The following is a 25,237-nucleotide window of genomic DNA, read 5'->3' as shown; positions in this document are numbered from 1 at the left end:
TGCCAGCAGCACCCACAGAGAGAAAAAGGTTCGCTGTTGACTTTCTCAGCCCTTTTGCAGCTGTCAGAACCTACCTTTGCCTGGCCCAGCAGCCCACTCAGGACTTTCCCACCAGCATCAATACTGCAAAGCAGCAGAGAGAGAAAAAGTGGTTCCATCAACTGCGACAAAGTCCACTTGCAACATCCGCTATCAAAATTTAGGGATGAGTGCCTCCTCTGTTCACGGGAGGTGACTGGACTGTCCCCAGTGGCCTGATCCTGTGACATAATGTGATCTGGGTCTGCCTGCCTCGATTCCCTGTAACCACTCATTTGCTGAACTTTGTTCCCCAGCCCTATAAGAGACTTCGAAGGATGTCCAATATATTTTCAAAAAGTACTTCCCTGTCAGAATAAGCCATAGAAATTTCCTTTTGACTGCTGCAATAGGATTGGCTAAACTGTATTTTTCACTCTACCTATCTCAGTTCTTTAAGAAGTGATGTCAGCCCTCAATATTTGAAGAATAACTCCAAGATCCACTCACAAAAAGAAGTTTACTATGTGCTATTTTATTTGGTAATATATTTTCTGTTCTACTTAAATAACAATTGTCCTGACCATGTATCAGATATCTACTTTATGATCGCTCCAGTCAGAAGTAATGGTATCTTCTGGACCCTGTAGAGAGCTTTGCAGCTAATTGCACTTGTCTTTAGATGTTCTCCGTTCAGTCGCAGCCTGCTAAAGCAGCCAATACGTCAACGATTTTTATTAAACTTATGAGCTACTCAATTCACATGGCTCTTACTATCAGCAGCAACCAAGCGTAATTTCCATTTGCTGAGATCTAAATATGTGTCAGGCACAATGCTACAAGCTTAGCATATGGCGAGGTCTCCAAAAACTTCATGGAAAATTCATACTATGGGAAAACTAGGCATGTGTATTAAAAACAAAATAAACCTATCTTTTCATTTCATTTTCCAATAATTTTTAGAAGCATTCTCAAATGTCTGTATGTTTCTAATCCTCACAATAATTCTTTATTAAAATATTTATTTTATTTATTTAAAAGGCAAACAGGCAGAGGGGAAAACAGAGAGAGGGGGAGCTGGGGCACAGAGATCTTCCATCCACTGGGTCATTCCCCATCGTGGGCTGCAACAGCCAGGTCTGGGCCAGGCTGAAGCCAGGAATTCTATCTGGGTCTCTCACATGGGTGGCAGAAGCAAGCACTTGGGCCATCTTCCACTGCTTTCCTAGACACATCAGCAGGGAGCTGCACTGGGAGCAGAGCAGCCAGGACTCACACCAGCACTCTAATGTGGGATGCCAGGGTTGCAAGCAGGGCTTAACCCGCAGAGCCTTAACCCACTTGTGCCTATTTTCGTCCTCCAATCCTGAGTTGCTTTTTCTCCCCTGGTGAACCTGGCAGGTGGTACTCAAAACATCTAGTCAGATAGAGCTAATAAAACCAAATGGCCCTTCCACAGTGGTGTGATGCACATCGAAAAGCTCAGTCAGTGGTGCTTGGCTCAGTATCTCTGTCTCTCATCTCTTCTCACTCTGCAGTAAATTTCCATGTAAAAACATTGCTGGTTTCCTGTGAGAGTCTTTTTACACACAGACATGCCAAAGCCATTTGAAGTAAATGTATTGGAAACATTCAACATAAATATCCGTCCTGTAGGGAATATTAGCAAAGCCAAAGAAAATGTCAATGGAGAATACAACTAAAATAACTCCAGGCACGTTGTGATGAGTAACGATGACTTGTTAAAGAAGGCTGTTAAGGAAATGAAAAGAAAACCGTGCCCCTTTCCACATCTGCATTCCTAGTTTTCCTTGTATATCTTTTCCTGCCAGCATCATCAAATCAAGGTGTGATAAATAAAACTACCGTCCGTGCTCCTAACAGGCCTTCAAGAGAAAACAATGGGATTCTGCTAATTCTGCAGGACAGGCTTCCCTCTGCACGCACATACCACGCAGTGACACAGAGAAAGTGTGAGTGACAGCCATGAGCTCTGCAGCACCGACAGTGTCCCCATCAGGTCCCCCCCTGACGAACGGGCACAGTAACAATGCCTACATTATGTAGTAATTGTGAGTACCAAGCCATATTAGATAAAGATAGCCATTACAGGGTGTTTAGAACACTACCAAACACACTAGCATGCCCACACACACACACACACACACAGTAGGTTCTGGTCTTTTGTGTCTTTTACCATTTGGATGGGCTCCATATTCAAATAGTTAACACTTCAAATATTTCTGACTCTCACTGTTGCCAAAAAAATAAAAAGCAAATAAACTGTACCCTCTGTCTCTATGAAAGGGAATGTCATCTATCCAGTGAATTCCTTTCATTACCCCTACATCCAATCAGTCCCTACGTTCTGTCCCTGAAACCAGGCCCCACTACCACCACCACCCCCTGTGCCATCATGAGCACCACATTCATTGTCATCAAGTGGCCTCCTGCAGCGAGAGGGACCTTATCAATTCCCTGCTGAAATACTTCATAGCTTCCAGTCGGTTTTAGAAAAAAGTCAAAACTCCTTTTAAAAATTTAAAAGCACCTTCCTACTTTCCAAGCTTCATCGCTCATATCCCTCTATCTCCCTCCCTCTCCCCACACTTGCCTTGCTTCAGCCACACAGAACACACGTACAGGCACAGTCATTTGGTGCAGTGGTTAAAGCACCACTTGGGGCACCCACATTGCATTACCTGAGTGCCCCCGTTCAAGTCCTATCTCCTCCACTTCTGCTTCAGTTTCCTGCTAATGTTCACCCTGGGAAGCAGGAGGAAATGGCTCGAGTATTTGGCTGCTTGTCACTCATGTGGGAGATCTGGATTGAGTTTTGGGCTCTGGGCTTTAGTCTGGCCCAGCCTCTGACTGTTAGGGGCATTTGGAATATCAATCTCTCTCTCCCCTCCCCACACTTCCAAATAAGTAAGCATGTAAGTAAAGTAGACAATTCAAGAAAAAATACTCTTAGAAAAGAACACGTAGACTTCTCATTCTGGCCCTCTCATCTGCAGACACACACATAGGCTGCCCCTTTGCTCTGAACACATCCTCCCCGTTTGCCTGGCTACTATCTCTGCACTCATTCTCTTTAGGGCTCAGTGTAAGTGTCATTCCCCCCAGGATCCCTTGGCCTATGATAGCATGTTGGTATCTCTTGTAGCTTCCCATTCACTACCAAAAACAACAGGGGGCAAGTGTTTGGCGCAGCACTTAGAACACTATTTGGGACACCCATATCCCACCTTGGAGGGCCTGGGTTTGAGTTCTGGCTTTGCTTCCAGTTTAACTTCCTGCTAATACTCTGAGAGGTGGCAAGTGATGGCTCCAGAGGCTGGGTCCCTGCCACCTACATAGGAGACCTGGATTGAGTTCCAGGCTTCTGGCTGAGCCAGCCTTGGTTATTGTGTGCATCTGAGGAGTAAACCAACAAGTGGAAAATTTCACTGTCTGTCTGTGTGTGTGGAAGTGTGTATACATCTGCTTTTCAAATAAAAAACAAAATAAGTATTTTTTTTTTAAGAAAGTAAGAGCCAAGTGGCCAGTGTATGGCACGGTGGGTTAAGCAGCCACCTGTGATACTGGCATTCTGGATGGCAGCGCTCATTCAAGTCCTAGCTCCTCTACTCTGATCCAGCTCCCTGTTAATGCACCCAGATAAGCAGCGCAAGATGGCCCAAGTGGTTGGGGCTCTGCCACCCATATGGCAGATCCAGTGGAGTTCCAGGCTCCTGGTTTAGCTTGGCCCAGTCCTAGCTGTTGCAGCCATTTGAGGAAGGTGTGGCATGGGAGAGTGGACCAGAGGATTGGAGCGCTCTCTCTCTCTCTCTCTCTCTCTCTCTCTCTCTGTGTGTGTGTGTGTGTGTGTGTCTCTGTAACTCTGCCTTTCTAATAAATGTCTTTAAAACATGGAAGGGCCAACACTTTGTGATGGGTGTCATTCCCTTAAGTTCTGCACCCTCCCACATGAAAGGAGGCTTAACAGAGAAATTCATCTCTTCCTCTCCAGACACAGCAAGCAAAGCTGTCTTCTCAGTCCCTAACGATCACTAGGTGGGAAAGCATGACTGTGCCGCAATGATTTTAAAATTCTAGGTGCTCTTAGTAATTACACGGTGTCTGGGACACACGAGCGGAACTCACACTGCGGCAGATGAAAATGCAAACATCTAGCCAAGATTGTCTTTCTGTGAATGCATCCACTGACAACAAATGCTGCACAGGTCCTCTTGATACCAGATTTGATACACACAACCCCTAACTTGATAAGAGTAAAGGGAATTCCCAAACAGATGGAAAATTCCGATTTGAATATGATTATACACAAATTAATGGACTGAGGGAGTGGAGGAGGGATTAGAGTTTGGGAACAAATAGATGAGTCACTGAGTGAAAATGCTGATAACTCCAGCAGGCAAAGCACATTGCCTGCACTGCATCGTGCGTGGACCCACATATATGCGCTTACAGGGTGTAAGAGCTGAGGAGAGCCAGACATACTTAATCAAGGGATAAAATATTTAAAGTAGAAACAGCACAAGGGAATAGAAATCTGACTAGAAGGAGTACAGGCCAGAAGAAAGGCAATTAATCCAATTTTCATCTGCTATGTGACTAAATTAAATATCACCCAACGGAGCATTTGTGAGAAGCTGGCTATACATTTGCAAATTTGCAAAAGCCGTACTAAAAGTGCCTCTTTTCTGTAGTATTATAGATATACCTGTATATATGTATGTGTATGTCTATATATACATACACATTTAAAGTGTGTGTACATATATATATGTATATAGGGTATTCAAAGAGTTCATGGAAAACATCAAAACTATGCATGAATTTCCAAAATATTTGCATAAAAATTAACTTATCTTTAAACTCCTTTTTTCTATGAAATGTTTCAAGTACCCTGGTATATCTTTTTTAACTGACATCTTAGATTGGTTTTATTTTAATGTAGCTTTTTACAACCAGTTGTGGAAGATGCTGTACTAACTAATGTAAAACTTGTATGGAAATGGAGTTTTCTGTTTACTTCTAGAAAAAACAGGCTGTCAATATGAAGTTTTATCCTCTAGAATATAACCTACAAAATGCACCTTAAGTAATATTAGATGGTATGTTTTATAATATTTTTAAAAATTGGAAGCCTAGCTACATTAGGTTGCATAATCTGAACTAGCAAAGATGGCCACGGAGATTCATAAATCTTTGAAACTCAGAAATATTGTCAGAAGAGCAAACACAGGCACACAAAGCAGCATAGACTGCCATTAGGAATTTCCTAGATAGAAATGCCCCAGGTTAAACATTAGACATTGCAAATATACTCGGTCAGTTTAGTGGTCTCTCTCCCACAATCCCTCAGAGCTGAAAGTTCTGCCCCCTGCTAACAGGTGGGCTGCAATCATCCTTATTTCAACAAACCAAGCATCCAAACTATGTAATCATGGGATGACATCTGAGCTCGATCTGGCTGACTGCTTATAAAGGACTCTTTCACAGTGATCTGTGGGAATTTTCACTGTGGACCAAGCCAGACACAAAGGCACACCGCCTACATACTTCATGTTGAAATCAACCAAATGCAAACAAACAGCCTCACCTTTCAAAAATGCCTCTGTTCATCTGTTTTGAAGTACAAAGGGACTTGTTTTGTTTTGCACATAGAGAGGAGTCTATTGGCCTATTTCTTTCAACACCGAGACCTTGTTAGTTGTTCTTCCAGTGTAGTGATGGCTATAAGCTGGATTACATACATGCTCCCCCACAAACCTTAACAAGCACTGCACTGGGGAGGGCAGTCTGGGCCCAGGGACTGAATAGAAGTCGTAGGTCCATGGGATCCAAGCTCAAGTCGTTGACTTCCCTAGCGGATAGTCTCCCCATTAGGAAAAGTCCAAAGGATTTCCTGCTGTGAATCAGACATTTCACATTACATACACATGGAGAATTTTCTCAAATTAAAGAGAAATAAAACATAAACAATCTAACCTAGCAAGTTCCTAGAGCCTAATAAAAGAATGAATGTATTATCACAGGTGATTCTACATGCACCCATCTCATTACAGACGGCCTGGGTTTCACTTCTCTTCTTCCTGTAACACACCACCCTCTGCTTTGGGTTGTCTCCTCCTGGACATAATGACTTGTGGGAAGAAGAAACATCTCTTTGGATGGTTGCTATGCCTGTTCAGGGTACTGTGTTACCTCCAATTCTAAATACCACACTCCAAAGCAGGAATAGTCCCTCAGACACTCTACTTTTATGACTTTGCTTCAAATTTTACAGAGGAACATCATTACTGGAAGTGCCAGAAAATCCCAGGACCACATGCCTATTGACACTGGGGAACTCTCTGAAACTTGAGAAATCACAGCAGAAGGTACCCACGGGGAGAGCTGCCAACTGCTCCCCCGGTCCTGTCCCACACTCTGCCTGCTCCTCAATGGAACAGCACAGCCTCGACAGCAGACCCTCTGGTCCTCTACAGGAAGGCCCTGACAACGCTCTAACCCACACACTTAGGCTAGGGGGCATTTTCAAATTCAATCTCAATTCATCTCCCCCATTAGGTACACAACTGAAATGCGTGAGTTGGAAGAATGTGGTTACAGTTAAAAATAGGGGAGGTGCCGGCACTCTGGTGTAGCGGTAAAGCCACTGCCTGCAGTGCCAGCACCCATTGTGGATGCTGGTTTGAGATCTGGCTGTTCCGCTTCTGATCCAGCTCTCTGCTATGGCCTGGGAAAGCAGTAGAAGATGGTCCAAGTGCTTAGGCACCTGAACCCACGTGGGAGATTCAAAGAAGCTCCTGGCTCCTGGCTTTGGGCTGGCCCAGCTCCAGCTGTTGCAGCCATCCGGGGAGTGAACCACTGGACTGAAGATCTCTTTCTCTGCCTCTGCCTCTGCCTCTCTGTAACTCTGCCTTTCAACTAAATAAATAAGTCTTTAAAAACTAATAGATAGGGGATACCATGCTTTATTTAAATAAACAGTATATACTTCTCTGAACAAAAAAAAAATTTTCTTTCAATCTAACTGAAGTCCTTTAAACTTAACAGTCTACTTTTAGTGTGTGTTTTCCTCTTTTTGTACCAAGTTGCAAAGGCCAAGAGCTGATCACTGCAGTCTTTGGAGTGTTGAAGCCCAATATTCAATGGATCGAAATAAATCATTTTCTTGTTTGATTAACCACATCCGGTATTATTTTCCAATATTTTAGTCTTTTCTTACCTTTTAAAATGCTTTCTAGAGCCTTCCTAACACCTGTGTCATTTCTGTTTAGTGCATGGTAAGTGTCCTTTTTATACTTACATGGCAAGAACCTGGCCCGCTGTCTCGCATTCAGCAGGCTTTTGTTCAGTATTCCTGAGAAAATGAGAACTCACACACGAGCAGCATTCAACAAAGCGTTGTCCTTAACTCGTTTGTCTTTCACGGCTAGACACTGCTATTTATTTAGTCACATTTTCCTACTATTTCCACCATATGGAAATAATCATACCTCATCAAGGACAGTTTCTCTGACCTCACCAGAAAACTGAATACGGCATCATAACAATTTTCCTGAAATATGAACCTAAATAGTCATTTTCCAGCAGGTACATAAATATTGAAACTGCCATCAACTTCGGCTGAACTTTAAATAATACCACATATCCCTAAAATTTCATCTATTTGTGGGGTATAGGGTAATGTTTATATATATATTTATACACACACGTTTTAAAGTGATTAATATCTACCACCTCACAGACTTAATTTCACACGATGAGAACATGAAAGACACAGTACATTATTACTAACCATAGTCATCGTGCTGTACAACAGATCAGAATTTATTCCTTCTAATTGAACCTTTGTGAACACTGCCCCATTTCCTGCCCCACCACCACCCCTAGTCCCTAGGAACCATCATTCTACTCTATTTTTTTAGAGTTCACATATAAATAGCTCATGCTATACAGTCTTAAAAAAAAAAAAAGAGGAAATCCCAACATTTGACACAATATGGATGAACTTGAGGGACACTATGCTAAGTGGAATAAACCAGGCACAGAAAGATAACTAAATGGTATCTGCAAACAAATACTTGGTTACTTAACCATTCTATTCGATATTTTTCTATTTTTCTCAAAAGGTGATAATTATTTTATAAAAGTTTATTAAATTTATTTTTTGCTTAGAATAGTTTAGTGTAAAGAAAAACAAAATACCTGCTCTAATTTGCATGTCTTCCAACTACTCAGATCTCCAATTTCTGAAATTGTGTCTAAGTGCCAAATGGAGGATATGAGATATTTGTATAAATGCCTTGCATTTATAAAGGCCAGATTAAAATTACCAACCTTTTAGCTTTTGAATAGTTGATTGATTATTATTGGGTATTTTTCATTCAGACTAATATTTTTCAGGTTGACATAAACTCTTCTGTCTTTCTCACTTTTGCTCAAACACACATACACACAGGCATACACTTGCACAAATACACGTTCACCCAATTCAGTGCTGAAACAAAGTAAATCCACAACAAAGTATGAAAGAAAAATGAAATACGGCCAGTTGCTCTTCAGCAGAAAACTCTCCATAGAGCCTTGGCAAGGTCATATACACCTCGTAATCACCATGCTCTCTAATTTGAATTGGCTTCCCTTCACAGAATGTTTCTGGGAGCAAGCATTTAGCCTGCATCCGACACTAGAATACCTGGGTTTGATTGCTGGCACCAGCTCCTGCCTCCAACTTCCTGCCAGTGCAGATCCTGGGATGCAGCAGTGAAGGTTCCATAATCAGGTTCCTACCACCCATGTGGGAGACTTCAGTTGGGTTCCCAGTTCCTGGCTTCAGCACTGGCCTGGACCCAGCCACTACATCCTTGTGGGAAGTGAACCAGTGGACGGGAACTCTCTCTTCCTCCACCCCAAATAAAAATAAAAATAAAAATGTGTCTTACTTAGCAGTTATCTTAGAGGGATGGGGGAAGGTATAAAGTAAAAGATGGGGGAAGGATTGGGGCTGGCGCTGTGGCACAGCGGGTTAACGCCCTGGCCTGAAGTGCCGGCATCCCATATGGGCACCATTTCAATTCCCGGCAGCTCCACTTCCGGCCCAGCTCTCTGCTATGGCCTGGTAAAGTAGTAGAGGATGGCTCAAGTGCTTGGGCCCCTGCACCCCTGTGGGAGACCCAGAAGAGGCTCCTTGCTCCCGGCTTTGGATTGGCGCAGCTCTGGCTGTTGCAGCCAATTGGGGAGTAAACCAGCAGATGGAAGACCTCTCCTCTCTCTGTGTAACTGTCCTTCAAATAAATAAAATAAATCTTTAAAAAAAAAAAAAAGACAGGGGAAGGGTTTCAATCATTAATGGAAGAATTTATACATGTGGGTTTTACTGCTTTTATGAAGTAACAGACCTGAGTAAAATGATCTATTATGTGTTCCTCAAGTCAAAGAAAAAAATATCCAGGACTTTATCTCTTTAGTAGTTCCCCCTTTAAGCTCCTTGGGAACCCAGCATTCCCAAGCTAAAGATTACTGAGTTAACCACATAGCCCCCATGCCTTCCCACAGTGGAGTTAATAATTACATTCAATTCAATGTCTAGAATCCCATTCCCAACCAAAAAACTTAAAGCAGCAATTCTTCTCATAATATGTCTGATTAGAGAGTATGCCTGATGATTAAACCAAAATGTGAGGTCTCAATGACAATAGTCAAAACTTATCAGAGTAACTGATCTCAGTACAACTCCATTCCCACAAACTTTTCAGACAAACAAAAGTTCTGACTTTCAACCACTTCTTCTTTCTCTCCTCTCTCTGTGGTACTCCTGAAGTTCCCCACCCCACTAAGAAGAAACAAAATTTATCCAAAATCTCCATAAATTAAACCAAAATGAGGGAGATGTATGCAAGAAGATTCAGTAGGATGGTTTATGCGCCAAGCAGGCTGCCCCTCCTCAGGAAGACTTTCATTGGGTCTTACCTCGGATTTTTTAAAATATTTATCTATTAAGTAGAAACATCTTTTTAAAGATTTATTTATTTATTTATTTATAAGGCAGAGTTACAGAGAAAGAGAGTTGAAGAGAGGAAGAAATCTTCTATCTGCTGGTTCACTCACCAGATGGCCCCAATGGCCAGGGCTGAGTCAGGCCAAAGTCAAGAGCCAGGAACTTGGAGTCGGTGCTGTGGCAAAGCAGGTAAAGCCCCGCCTGCAGTACCGGCATCCCAGATGGGTGCCAGTTTGAGTCCCAGCTGCTCTACTTCCAGTCCTGCTCTCTGCTATGGCCTGAGAAAGTAGTAGAAGATGGCCCAAGTCCTTGGGCCCCTGTACCTGCGTTGGAGACCTGGAAGAAGCTCCTGGCTCCTGCCTTTAGATAGGCACAGCTCCAGCCGTTGCGGCCAACTGGAAAGTGAACTAGCAGATGGAAGACTTCTCTCTCTCTCTCTCTCTCTCTCTCTCTCCCTTCCTCTCCTTCTCTCTCTGTGTAACTCTGACTTTAAAATAAATAAATAAATCTTTAAAAAAAAAAAAAAAAGCTAGAAACGCCATCCAAGTCTCCCATATGGGTGTCAGGGGCCCAAACTCTTGGGTCATCCTCTGCTTCTTTTCCCAGGCCATTCACAGGGAGCTGGATTGGAATGGAGCAGCCAAGACACAAACCTGCACCCATACAGGATGCCGGTGTCACAGGTGGCAGCTTTACCCACTATGCCACAATGCCGGCCCCAAAATTATTTATTTATTTATTTATTTGAAAGGCAATATGATACAGAGAAACGGAGAGACAGAGGGACTTTTCTCTGGTTCATTTCCCAAAGGCCACAACAGCCACGGTTGGATCAGGCTGAAGTCAGGAACTGGGAACTCCAACTGGGTTTCCTACATAGATGGCAGGGCTCAGGCACTGGGGCCATCATCCACTGCTCTCCCAGCTGCATAAGACGTTGGATTGGAAGCAGAGCAGCTGGGACTCGAACCAACACTCCAATATGGGATGCAAGCATAGCAAGCAGCAGCTTAATGCCGGCCTTCAGTTTCAGCTTTCTGATCTCTTTCAAGGAAGCACTTCTCCAAGGTACAGACAACGCACTTGGTCATGGAGAGATTGCCTTGCTTCTCATTTCACCTGTACCTGGCCCCACCCACCATCAGGTGAGGAAGAGCAGGTAAAACAGAGAAACCTCAAAGAGAGCCTGGATGTTTCTTAAATATAGATGTGGGGAAGCTGGCCAAAACTATCCTCACTGCTTACCCTAGGAATACAGATTATTGAGATTTAAGAACGTAAGATTAAGCTCTAAATCGTTCTGGATTAGAAATCAACAGATGCAGGGAGTTCGGAGGAAGCAAAAAAGAGACCTTGGGATGGAGAAAAGAAAGCAGTCCCCGAGCAGCATGGTCCAAGGCTGGAGCCTGAGCTGGAAAGAAGACCGTGGTATTTTTAAGACTATGGAAGTCGGCCGGCGCTGCGGCTCAACAGGCTAATCCTCCGCCTGCGGCACCAGCACTGTGGGTTCTAGTTCTGGTCGGGGCGCCAGATTCTGTCCCAGTTGCCCCTCTTCCAGGCCAGCTCTCTGCTATGGCCCGGGAGTGCAGCGGAGGATGGCCCAAGTCCCTGGGCCCTGCACCTGCATTGGAGACCAGGAGAAGCACCTGGCTCCTGGCTTCAGATCAGTGCAATGCACTGGCCGCAGCGGCCATTGGAGGGTGAACCAACGGCAAAAAGGAAGACCTTTCTCTCTGTCTGTCTGTCTCTCTCTCTCTCTCTCTCTCTCACTATCCACTCTGCCTGTCAAAAAAAAATAAAAAATTAAAAAATAAAAAGACTATGGAAGTCTAAAGCAGGTTCTTCTTGACTCATGTTAGGGGAACATCCTGATAAACCTATGGGAAGTTGAAAATATCATAAACTGAAAGTATAGTACATTGAATGTATTTAATCCACCCAATCTACTAAACATTGAAACTCAGCAACACAGCGCACTGGAGCGTGTCTGTTTCCTTTGGGACTGTGGGCATAACTGGGAACTGCACTCATGGCTGTCACTCAGCATCACAAAAGAGGATTGGACAACATAGCACAAGCCTAGGAAAAGATCTAAATTCAAACTTGCATACATATATATACATATATACATATATATGTGTATATATATTTACTTTATGATGGTGTGAAATATATAATATACAAATTTATATATATTAATATATAAATATATTTATTAAATATAATTATAAATATTATAATTATATTATAATAATTATTATAAAATATAATTATATTTATATTATATTATATGTTATATTATATATATTATATATTATATGTATGATATATAATAATATATATCATATATAATTAATGTATAATATATATTATATATAATCAATATATATTTAATATATAATATACATATATATGTATACATATACATATATTAAATATATATTGATTATATATAATATATATAAATATATATTATATATGCTATATATAATAATATATAGTATATTATATATAATTATTATATTATTATATATTATGTAAAATTATATATAATTATTAAATATTATATAATATTATATAATTGTATGAATTATATAATATTATATAATTGTATAATTATTAAATATAAATATATTATATATTGATATATATTAAGTTGAGTTATCAGGATATATCTTAAGTTATCAGGAAATCGAGGATGTCTACATCAGATTTTGAGATGGGGCCAGAACTGTGGCATGGAAGGTTAAGCCTCGGCCTGAGGTGCCAGCATCCCATACGGGCACTGTTACAAGTCCTGGCTGCTCCACTTCCAATTCAGCTCCCTGCTGATGGCCTGGGAAAGCAGAAGAAGATGGTCCAAGTGCTTGGGTCTCTGCACACATGTAGGAGACCCAGAAGCAGCTCCTGGCTTTGTCCTGGTCCGGCCATTGTGGCCATTTGGGGAGTGAACCAGCAGATGAAAACCTTTCTCTCTCTCTCTCTCTCTCTCTCTCTCTCTCTGTAACTCTGCCTCTCAAACATATAAACAGGTCTTTTAGATAAAATGCTGAGAGTTGCTAACACTTCTACATGACCTGCAAAACCTACTCCATTTCTTTAAACTGTTGATAAATTTCACCTCACACAAACTTGTGTGCATAGGGTATTTGTGTGGACAACAAGAGAAGGATTTCACTTCTGGGTTACCAGCGTCTTCAGCAGACACAAACTGTGAGGGAACGTAAGAATCCATAAATTCAATCAGTACTTTGGAAGCAGAAGCTCAGAAGAGGTAAACATGAGCTCAGAATCCCTGCAGGACCGCACAGCAATCCTGGGAAGAATGTTGGCCATTCCAAAGACGAACCAATGGCCATCCAAACTGTTCTTCCTGACCATAGGCAGATGGCCCACTCCAGTTATTATCACGTGACAATTAGCCTGGGTATCTATAACTCCAGGAGAATGGAACTTATTTTCCAGGAATTCAGTGCTCATTACATCTCAAAAATTAGCACCATTATTCCCTATACGTCAACAGTACAGCTCAAAAACTGATTGAGTAAATAACAAAGTTAAATAAGTAACAGTAAATTTAAAAACCATGGACCTAAAATATAGCTCTTGACTCAAAGGAATCTGTCTTACACTAAGTTACTACAACAAAGACCACATGGGCAGAGTTAAAATGAAGGCATACCAGGCCAGGAGGACAAAAGACAGTGAGCTCTGTGGACAGGGACCATGTTCATTTGGTTCACAGGTGACAACCACAATGCCTAGCATACAGCAGGCACATAATAAGCATTCAGTGAGCAGCACTCATTCAACACAACTCCAAATCATCCTAGAGAGACAACGAATGTATCCCACGAAGATTTAACCACAACTAACTTTATCCCTGAAATGAAATCTAAATAGGGTGTGGCCATAAAGACTTTTAAGTTCTTTGAGACATCCCACCTGTATGTGAACTACAGAATAACCAAGCATATGACAGGCAATGGACATATACCTTAATTGGCCAATAAAGAATATCAAAATTACAGAGGACTAGAACCATTACCAGCTTGGTAATGCTAGGTACTCTGTGGAATTAGCAAGCCTCTAGAGACACAGATAATTCTGATGCATGGGGTAAGACACAGTCAGGAGAAGACAACTAAGGAACAAGCCTGCAGTCTGACAAAATCAGATTTATCGACTTGGTGCAGCAAGGGACGGTACTTGGGGACACAGCAGAATGACACTGAGAAAGGGGAGAGAGTTTTCTGTATTGTATTGGAGGATTCTGAAGAGGATATAAGGGAAGCAGAGACATCGGTTCCAGATTCATGGCTGTTTTTGAGGCGAGATTAGGAGAAGTGGGATGAATTGGGGATTAACTGGGAATTGCCTTGAGATGAGGGCAGTTTTGCAAGTAGAGATCCCACTTTAAAAAAAAAAAAGAGAGAGAGAGAGAGCACAGTAGTTAAGAAGGCAACACCGGACCGGCACTGTGGCTCACTTGGTTAATCCTCTGCCTGCGGCGCCGGCATCCCATATGGGCACCAGATTCTAGTTCCAGCTGCTCTTCTTCCAGTCCAGCTCTCTGCTGTGGCCCAGGAAGGCAGTGGAGGATGGCCCAAGTGCTTGGGCCCTGCACCCGCATGGAAGACCAGAAAGAAGTACCTGGTTCCTGGCTCTGGATCCGCGCAGCGCCAGCCGTAGCGGCCATTTGGGGGGTGAACCAATGGAAAAGATCTTTCTCTGTCTCTCTCTCTCACTGTCTGACTCTATCTGTCAAATAAAAACAAAAAGGCAACACCACCACAGAGATTCCCCCCACCACCGCCACCTTCCCTCCCACCCCAACCCCACCGTGGCACTTGACCACAGATGGAAACACGGTGCTTCCTGCCAATTCTGCAGCTGGCTTTGTACGGGCCTGTCCCCCGGGCCTGACGCACAGCAGGGTGTCTTTCTGTTTTCCATCCGAGCTGACTGCACCCTCCCTGCAGAGCCAGATTTCGATGCCTTTGCCTTTATTGGCAATAATCCCTTCTTAATCAAATTGCAGAAAGGGATGTTCTCAAGACCTCAGTCTAAAAAATGAAGCCCAAAGGAGTGAATGTAAAACCACTTCAAACTGGTGAACCCTAACCTTAGTCCCATAAGTATTTTCTCAGACCTCGGGGACACCCCTGGCCCAGCATACATGCCACCTGGCAGCCCGGGTTGGCCACTTCTGTCTTGTCCCCAAGACACTAAACTCCTCAACAGCAAGCGCCAGGAAGGGTCCATTTCCTGTCTGATGCCCAGTGCAGCTCCCATGGTGAGCGCTCTGAAGCCAGCCTGCCTTCTCTTCCCCTCTGCACAGAAAGCAAAACAGTAAGCCTGATTTCCACTCTAAATAATTACTTAAGTCATTATTCAGGAGACTCACGATACAAGGCAAGACGTGGGATTGGGAGATGAACGGCTGAACCTGCACCTCCAGGTCAGAGCAGAAGGAAACTTCCACTTGAAGGGCCCAATGGGCCAAGCCAGAGGAACTTGAAATAAACAGCCCAAGGCAAACTACACCTGCTGTTCTGAATCACACCGTGATGCTAGAGATGCTCACCCACTTGCCTTTTCAGCAAGGCTATGAATCCTGGAGGTGAGACGTCCTACACGCCTTGATCTTTTGGCTCACCCTGACCACTCCCCTGCACCGTATAGGCTTTCAGTCACGGAGAAGCAAAGTGGGTAGGGAGGAAAGCAAGAAGAAAGGAAGCAAAACTCACTTTCTGCTCAAGCAAAAGGGGAAGAATCGCAATGGGGTGGTGAGGTACCAGGCTCAGAAGCGTCCACTGCATGAGGAGAGAGGCGCAAGGTAAGGAGGCAAAGAAGGGGCTGCTAAGTCAATGTTGCAACACGGCACTGGGGATGAGATCTGGAACTGGACAGAGAAGAGGCAGAGATGAGAGCCAAGAGAGAACTGATGAGCTACCAAGGCTAGAAACTGAGGAAAGTGTCTTCATTAAAACCATCATGGGCGCAGGGTCGATGGGAAGAGCAGGGGAGAGTACAGGGAAGGCATTGGTAAAAGCAGGGTCGGTGTGCAGAGGCTGGGAGACTCTGCCCGGAGCCAACACAGTGCCCTGACTCAGAACCAGGTGCAACCACTGCAGAATCACTTCTTCATTCATTCTTCTTCTTCTTCTTTCCTTCCTCTTCTCCGGATTTATTTTTCTCCCTCCCATGTTTCTCTTCCTGTGCCAGATACAAGCAGGTACTTCTTTGGGGTTAATAGAAGAGATCCTCTACATGTCTTTTTCTTTCTTTCTTTTTTTCTTCTTAAGGCAGAATTACAGAGAGAGAGAGAGAGAGAGAATCTTCCATCTGCTGGTTCACTCCCAAAATTGCGACAGCCAGGGCTGAGCCAGGCTAAAGCCAGGAGCCAGAAGCTTCTTCCGAGTCTCCCACATGGGTGGAGGGGCCCAAGTACCTGGGCCATCCTCTGCTGCCCTCCCAGGCACATCAGCAGAAAGCTGGATCAGAAGTGAAGTGGTGGAAACACGGACCAGCACCCATATGGGATGCAAGTATTGCAATCATATGCTTTACCCGCTACACCACAATGCCAGCCCAGTCCTTTACTTTCCCGCCTCATCTGTCACCATGAGGGGCCACAAAGAGGCAGCAGAGTACCGCCAGTTTCTGTTTCAATGTCGCTTCAAGGACTAACCTCATAGAACCAAAAAGCGATGGCATGAACCGCCAATGAACTTCAGATGTTGACACACATGTGCATGCTAGCGGCCACAACCAGCAGTCAGCAAGTGGGTCCCCGGCTGTCTAAATGATTAGCCCCATAGGAACACTAGAGCACACCATGGGCCTGAGTGAGGGTGTCTGGAGCAAGGGAAGGCGTGGAAGCTCCCCACACTCCATAGTGGGGTTTCACAGCTGTGGTGGCTCGGACCCAACACTTCTCCTCTGCAGAGCCCCCAGCAAAATGCGAGGTATCTATCATAAAATGCACTGGGGCTAATTAGAATGAATATGCTTTAAACAAAAGAGAAAACTGGATCATGTTCACTGGTGTGGTGACGTTTACTATGCAAACTCACCACTGAAAACTCATGCCATATGGCGTAGCCTCAGATTTGAGGGAAATTCTCCCGGTTTTGGTGAATAAGTCATTTGATTCACCCTTCATAATGACATATCTTAGAATAAATGTTTTTGTGCTACTACTGCACTGAGACTTCCCCTTGAAACAACTTCAAACTCCCCCATTCTGTATGTTCATGTTCTAAATCCACTTCAGCATCAGTTCTCTGAAGCTTTCCCCGTGTGCTGGCAGACTCCAGAAGCTCCCAACACCACCACTACTTCCCAAGATGTGCAGTCTCCCCAGGAAGGCCTGAGGAGGGAAGGAAACCCCCACCTTAGGTCAACAGAACAGACCCTGCCAGTGCTGTGACTCTGTTCTCAGTCACTGAGCAGAGCTGAGACTGGCTTGTCGAATTCCACAAGTTTGACTGGAAGGCAAATGTGGAAGAAAGAGGCAGCTCCCAAGGCAAGACTCAGACACAGCGGCCAGCGCCGCGGCTCACTAGGCTAATCCTTTGCCTGTGGTGCCGGCACTCTGGGTTCTAGTGCCAGTTGGGGCACCGGTTCTGTCCCGGTTGCCCCTCTTCCAGTCCAGCTCCCTGCTGTGGCCCGGGAGTGCAGTGGAGGATGGCCCAAGTGCTTGGGCCCTGCATCCCATGGGAGACCAGGAGAAGCACCTGGCTCCTGGCTTTGGACTGATGCAGCGCACCGGCCATAGCAGCCATTTTGGGGGCAAACCAACAGAAAAGGAAGACCTTTCTCTCTGTCTCTCTCTCTCTCTCTCACTGTCTAACTCTGCCTATTAAAAAAAAAAAAAGACTCAGATACAGCAGCTGGGCTCCCAGGGCGGCTCTACCTAAAATAACAGCAGGGACACCAGAGAACCAACAGCAAAGTGATATTTATGAGAAATCACTTTCAGAGTTCTTTTTAGTTTTTTATGAGGGGTGGAGAGAATGCAAGAAAGAAAAAAAAAAAAGCAAAAAACAAAAACTCCCCTTCTGGCCACGCAAGTAGGGGATCCCCCGGCTCAAAACAGGTTTGGGATGAAGGCCCTAGCGTGGCTGTTGAAGAGGGACTCTGAGCCAGAGATCACAGCAGAAGGTGCTGGGAGAGGGGGCTGAGTGCACTGCTTGTCTGGCCTGGGGTAGGCTCTAGAGGACACAGCCAGAGAGAGGATTCCAGGGGCCAGAGAGAGAGAGAGAGGGGCGTGGGCAGCTGGGTTCTCACAGCCTCTCCCATCTCCTTCACATTCCACCATTTCTTCCTTTGCTTTCTTTGCATCCCTCCGGAAAGCTCTGTGGGGAAGGACTGAGAAGAAAGCAAAGGCTACAGCAGGGCAATAAGAGGGAAGTAGAGGGGCAGCGAGAGCATTGCCAGTGAGAAACATAGTGGGAACGATGCAATCTTTCATTTGGAGATAAGGGGAATTTCACATGTGTGAGGCCAGCCTTGTGGCACAGCAGGTTAAGCCACTGCCTTCAGAGCTGGTATCCCATATTACAGTGCTGATTCAAGTCCTCTGCTTCTGGTTGGTTTGTTTGCTTGTTTTTTTAAGATTTATTTTATTTATTTCAAAGGCAGAGTTACACAGAGAGAGAGTAAAATAGACAAAGATCTTCCATCCACTGATTCACTCCCCAAATGGCCACAACGGCCAGGACTGGACCAGACTGATGCCAGGAGTTTCATCCGGATCTCCCCCATGAGTGCAGGGCCCAAGCACTTGGGCCATCCTCCACTGCTTTCCCAGGCCATTAGCAGGGAGCTGGATCTGAAGTGGAGCAGCTGGGACTGGAACCGGCGCCCATATGAGATGCTGGTGTTGCAGGCGGCTGCTCACCTGTTATGCCACAACACTGGGCCCAAGTCCTCTGCTTCTGATTCAGCTTCCTGCTAATGAGCCTGAGAAGGCAACTAAAGATGACCCAAGTGCTTCAGTCCTAGGCACCCGCCCATGTGGGAGAACTCAACGGAGTTCCAGGCTCCTGGCTTGGGCCTAGTACAGCTCCAATCATTGCAGCCATTTAAATAGTGAGCCAGTGGATGGAAGATTTCTCTCTCTCTCTCTCTCTCTCTCTCTCGGGCCTTATCCAGCTCCAATCATTGCAGCCACTTAAATAGTGAGCCAGTGGATGGAAGATCTTTCTCTCTCTCTCTCTCTCTCTTTCTCTCTTTAATAAATAAATCTTTACCCCCCAAAAAAAAAGTGGGGGTTGAGGGAAAGAAAGCAATGGTCACTATTTCTAAAGTGGAATAACAATTAGCAAATTAATTAACATAATTCGCAGACCTTTTCAAGAGAAATGGAATTTCAGTCAGTTTACTGCACACCTGAGGCACGGTGCTTCATCAAACACACCTGAATCCAGAGGAAATATACTGTGCTCATGGTTTTTTAGGACCTCACACATCTCAACTTCTGTTGCAGAAATCCAGGTTCTGGCACCCATTCCGTGCCAGTTAGCCTGCCTCCAAGAGGTGTGTATTCTTCAAACAGAACCAAATCCTGAACGAATTCCCTGATCTGTGCCTCATTCGCTTGCATCAGATATCAACTAGTGGTCACTGCTTGTCACATAAGCACAGCCAGGAAAACCAGCTGCCTTAGCATCCTTTCAGCTACACAGCCAATCACTTCCATGAATCAACAGTTTGACACACATTGAACATCGAAAATACAAACAAAAATATTATTTTAACCCATGTCTGGGAACAGCACTTTTCCTCCAAATTATTTAGATGACGCATTTAATCTCACATACTTTACTTTAAATACTACAAAAGTAAAATGTTTGGTTGTACAACTTTTTTTTTCTAGAAAGACCTATTTGGTCCTGTTGGGCATAGACATGAAATGAGAAGCAGTGAGAGGGAAGGGAGTCCCTCTGGGGCTATGGAGCAGCCGTGAGAAAAGCCCCTCTTCTGCCATCATGTCTTCATGGGTGAGCTTCCCCCGCTGCATGCTTGCTCATAAGGACAGTGGCCGTCTGGGCTGGTGAACCGAGTCCCAGCCTGACTTTAACCACAATCTTCCCCAGCGTCTCTGGGACACTGAAGACTGTTGCCTTAACTCAGTCTTGAGTCTACCTTTTCATCCACAAACCAAGGATCGACTGCGGCCTCCGGAACACCTGGAAATTCTACTAGGGTTCCAGAGCCCACGTGGGAGGTGGTGTTCTGCAGGTTCACCTCACCAGGTTCTCTTCCAGTCCTCCTGGGAGCCTTCCCTGGCTACCCGAGGGGACTTTAATGCGGGTTAACACAGAGATGTTGTCCTAATGCCACAGCAAGCCCACTGTGGCACCTGCTCTCCTCTCAAAGCCTCAGGGGCTGCTTCAAACACTGGGCGTCAGCAGCAAGGGAGCGCTGGGGACATGGTTTTGGTAAAGATTGACCCAGCAGGGCTCAGAATCTTCTCACGTGCCAGAGGAAATTCTTGTGGGTTTCAATCAGAGAACAGGAAGCCACAAAACGGGAAAGTAAGGATCGGGCATGTCTTTGGGTGCCTACTCAGTGTCTGCATTTCTAATGATTCAAAAAATATATTTGCCTTCAAACACATGATGTCCCATTTGTATACACATGAGCTATCTCATCTCTGATAATCAGAACACCACCCAAATCACCAAGACACATGGTACAAACAAAAAGAAGGCACTGTCACATACTGGAACTTTCAATGTCGTATTTGCATTACCTCTGTGTTAACGACTTCCATTGTCCTTTTCTTGTTATCGCCTATGTCCAAGTAACTGAGGGGAAAAAAACAAACAATAAACTGTTTTTACAGGGTTTGGGTCAGTTTTCTAAATTTCTTTCAAAATTATTTAAAAATAAAATAAATCATAAGAAATGCTTAAGCCTAAAGCAAAAATCAACCATTACTAATGAAAAACCATTATAATAGTGGAAACCATTCCTCTCTCTCTCACACACATACACACACACACACACACACTCTGTCTTGTACAAAAAAAAAAAAAAAAACTAAATCCTTTTAAAAAATAGTGGGAACCACTTCAGCACCGCCAATCAGAGCTGACACTTGTCTTTTCTATACTTCAAGAGAATTAAAATCTTAGGAATACCTATTTCTGTTAGGAAATATTTTCCCCCTAATGGTCAGCTAATCACTATATGTACTATATTTTTAATTCTTACATGAATTTGATAAAACATGATTTGTGTGTAAAGCTGCTTAAAGTCCAATTAATCACAGATTTTTGGAAGTACTAATACATGTATCTGAGCAACAATGGGGAAAAGCTGGTAAATCATCTTTGTCTCTGAGACACATCAGTGACACAGAAATGCTTAGCCACATGCATGGCTTAGATATTGCTTCAGATGAGTGGGCTAGTTAACCTGCAGAGACCCCTATTATTCCATTACTATTCTCTACAGATATTAACTAAGTCGCATAAGCACAACTGTATACCTCTGTGAACTTCAAGTTATAAGTTCATCTCTGTAATGTGGTTGCAGTTTCAAACAGTCCCTAAACTGTGTTTCATACATAAAAGATACTAAACATTGACTGCAAAAGTATACATCTAGCATTTAATTTATAACCATAGTTAGATCAATACTCAACTGCTATAATTGCTAACTTGACAAAAAAGTTTATATTGGAATTAACTTTGGCTACTGAATACTTTTATTGTTGTTAGTGATGCTTGCTTTTTTTTTTTTGTTTTGAATATTTTAGTTAATTGACACTTCTGGAAATCATCATATATTTCTCCCATAGAAACAGTAGTTACATAAGACAGTGCAAACACTCTGTCTGTCTTAGCCATAAAACGGGTCCTCTGTGAATCTGCAGGGACTGTTTCTAATGAAACAGCGAAACATTCTGTCATGTGCAGGACAGTGACCTAAGACTCACAAAATTGACGGGGTAGAGTCATCTCCAAAAATGCATAGGCAAGATGACTAGGTTTGGGGGAGAAATTATTTCTAGAATTCACTGCCATACTGATTTAATTGGCATTGAAGTTTAGTTATGGTTTCAAAAATGTTAGAAGATATAAGTGGAAGAATTTCAAGCATGAATTTGATTGTTTCTATTTGAAAGATATTTTGCTACCTTCTCCAGTATCATTTAGCATCTCAATGAAAGCCCATGGATTATTCTTAATACCCTTTGGGCTCTCCTTTGTTCTGACAGCTATTTCGTTTGTTGAATAAACTTACAGTGCTAAGCTTATATTCAGCATTTAAATCTTCTTAACTTCTATCAGTATAACCATAGATACTGCTACTTTAATACAAATAAACTGTCATCCGTCAGCATGGAAATCTAACCCTGAACGTTGATTGTTAAAACAAATTCAGGTGTGTGTGTGTGTGTGTGTAAATTAAAAGCAAAAACAATTACACAAAGCTCTTATACACTTATGAAGAGTAATTTGAAGTGCACTTTCTATTTGGTTTGGAACCATGTTGAGTTGGTAATGATGCATAAACAAAAGAGAATGTGAATCACTCAAGTGAGTCTGCTATTTTCAGGTAGTTATAGATTCTGAATGGGGTGTCCATTCCAATAAAATTGCTGTATACAGAAAATGTCTAATAGAAATAAAGTATACAATGAGAGTGACTGTACCTAGAGATGCCTTACAAATAAATGACACTTTGGTCCATATCAGTAGCACTTGCTACTGTACCCCTGTGAAGGAGGAAGAGTTATGTTCCCTTTCTATAACAGCTGTGTCAAGTGACTTGCCCAAGAACACAAAGTTAATAAACAGCTGTCTCAAGTGTCCTGGTTTTAAGTTCTATGTTTCTTTAGGGCACAGTTTAATTTAGCTCTTTTCATAAAGTTGGACAGAGGGAAGGGAAAAGTAAATCCAACATATCCTTCATCTGCTATAAAATGAGGGTGTGGCATAGAAAAAGTAGGAACACCTAGCAATGAATTTAAACCAACTTAGGAAAAGAAGGCTGCTATGAGAGAACTTAGGTGACATTGGGAAAAGTACTTCTATATAGTTGCACACTGCATCAGCATGGATTTTTGGTGAAGATGTTTTTTACTATTATTAGATCTAAGATGAATTTCAATTAAAATGCTGAAATACAAGCCACATAACAGAGTGACCATATGATCTAGCAATTTCACTCCTGGGTATATACTCAAGAGGGATTAACACTTGTACACAAATGTCCACAGAAGTATTAGTCATGATAGCCACAAACTGAAACAACAAAAATAGTCATCAGTTGATCAACGGAGGAGCAAAACATGGTATATTCATATCATGGATATGAATATTCAATGATAACAACAATGAAATACTAACGTAGGCGCCAGCATGGATGAACCCTGAAGACAACATGCTAAGTGAAATAAGTCAGACACGAAAGGCCCTATTTGTCTGATTTTGTTTACATGAAATGTCCAGAACAGACAAATCCAGAGAGACAGAAAGTAGATCAGTGGTTACTAGACTGGGAGACGGGGAGTCTGGGGGTTACAGGTTTCTCTTTGGCAGTGATAGAGATGGTCTACAATTAGTTTGTGGTGATGTCTGTACAACAATGTGAACAGAATGAAAACCCCTGCAACAGGTAGCTACTGGGTTACACAAAATCGATCTCAAACGGGCAGTTAGAGTCCACCACAGAGCATGAATTCTACCTGTCCTTCAATGCTCCTTCCGCCAACTCCACACTCCCACAGAACTCTTCTTTTTCTAATTGCACTCATTCCTTTGTATTTTCTATTAAAATTGTTGGTGGGGGAGGGAGTGTGTGGTCTCTCTTCTGTTAGATCAGAAGCTACTAAAGAAGTCACAACTTGTTCGTTTTTGTTTCGGCTGCAAACCTCAGCACAGTTGGCAAACTCACTGAGCATCTTCTGAGTGAGCTCCCTGGCAGGAGCCAGGGATGAGGGGCCCCTGTTCTTGAAGACCTACACTTCAGGTGTGGAGACAGACAGGCAAATACAGTAAACTAAGGAGCTTCACCAAGCAGCAGCTAACAGCATAGAGGCGGGTAGGGGGAGGAGGGTCTCAAAGTAGGGCTGTCAATTTTACTTGGAATGAAAAGGTTGAAAGTACGGAAGTGGTGGGTGTAAAATGCAGTTTCCTCCTCCAGTAATACGGTATACAATACTTGTGTTTTTTTTTTTTTTTAAGAAATCTTAATTTAAATTGAAAGGGTAAGTTTCAAGAAAAGGAGGGAAGGAAGGGAGGGAGGGAGGGAGGGAGAGAGAGAGAGAGAGAGAGAGAAAGAAAGAAACAGAAAATATAGCAGTTTCCGTTCACTAATTTTGCAAGAATACTGTTTTTATAAAGAGTGCTGCTGTTTGCACATACACGTCGTCTGGGCCCACGGCTACCCACGTCCCAGCTGAAGGTGTGCCGCCCCTCCACCCTTCAGACATTGCTGAGAAACCAGCAGCCCCGCGACCCACCGAGGAGTGGGTGCGCCGGGGGTCGCGCGTCTCCCCACCGCAGGCGCACGCCGGGCGGCCCCCGAGACAGGGACTCACTTGAGCTTCTTGAAGGCTTCCTGGCCCCCGGCCACGTAGTTGCCCCCGCTCTGGATCTGGTCGAGCTTCCGGATGCGGTGGCCGGTGCGCGGGGTGTAGATGTTCCTGACGGCTCCAAAGGGCGCCTGAACGCCGCCCGTCACCTCCTTCAGGAACACGTCGAAGCTGGACACCTTCTTCTCGTGGATGACGACGCGACGACCCGCGAAGAAGGGGTCCCCGTTGCGGTACACCAGCACGCTCTTCACCACTGGCTGCGACAGGTGGCTGGGCCTGGCGCCCGAGCCACTCATCCTCCCCGCGGGACGCCGCCCCAGCGGCCTCCCGGCACAGCGCGCAGCGCGGGCCGCCTCCTGAAAGGGACCGGAGGGCGGCAGCCCCACAGGTGATCCAGAAGTAACGGCCGTGCGCCGGGTCCACCCCGCCGAGACGCACTCCGGGCTGCGGGGCCCAGTGCACGCTCAAGTCTCTCGCCGCCGCGGCCCGCGCGGCCAATCAGCGCTCGCAGTGCGCGCACCACACCTGTTCCACCTGCTACCGGCGGGCCCTAAGTGCGCCACCTCCGCACGGGAGCGCGAGGGGGGAAGCGCACGCGGATGATAAATACTGGCACACGCGAGTTCTCACGTCGTACACTG

At 44.2% G+C, this 25,237-nt stretch overlaps 1 protein-coding gene across 1 annotated transcript in view; it reads right to left on the bottom strand.

Moving 5' to 3' along the window:
• DCDC2 (doublecortin domain containing 2) overlaps positions 1-24,892 on the bottom strand; it is a 167,671-nt gene extending 142,779 nt beyond the window's left edge. Inside the window, exons 1-2 of the mRNA XM_062187362.1 lie at positions 24,600-24,892; positions 20,799-20,853 (exon numbers count right to left, since the gene is read on the bottom strand). Coding sequence (XP_062043346.1) covers positions 20,799-20,853; positions 24,600-24,892 — 348 coding nt within the window. The remainder of the gene's footprint in view (positions 1-20,798; positions 20,854-24,599) is intronic.
• Between the last annotated feature and the right edge of the window lie 345 nt (positions 24,893-25,237).

The sequence above is a fragment of the Lepus europaeus genome, chromosome 3 (assembly GCF_033115175.1).
Source record: "Lepus europaeus isolate LE1 chromosome 3, mLepTim1.pri, whole genome shotgun sequence".
NCBI lineage: Eukaryota > Metazoa > Chordata > Mammalia > Lagomorpha > Leporidae > Lepus > Lepus europaeus.
The sequence above is the reverse complement of the archived record's forward strand: the minus strand, read 5'-3'. Positions and strand labels throughout refer to the sequence as shown.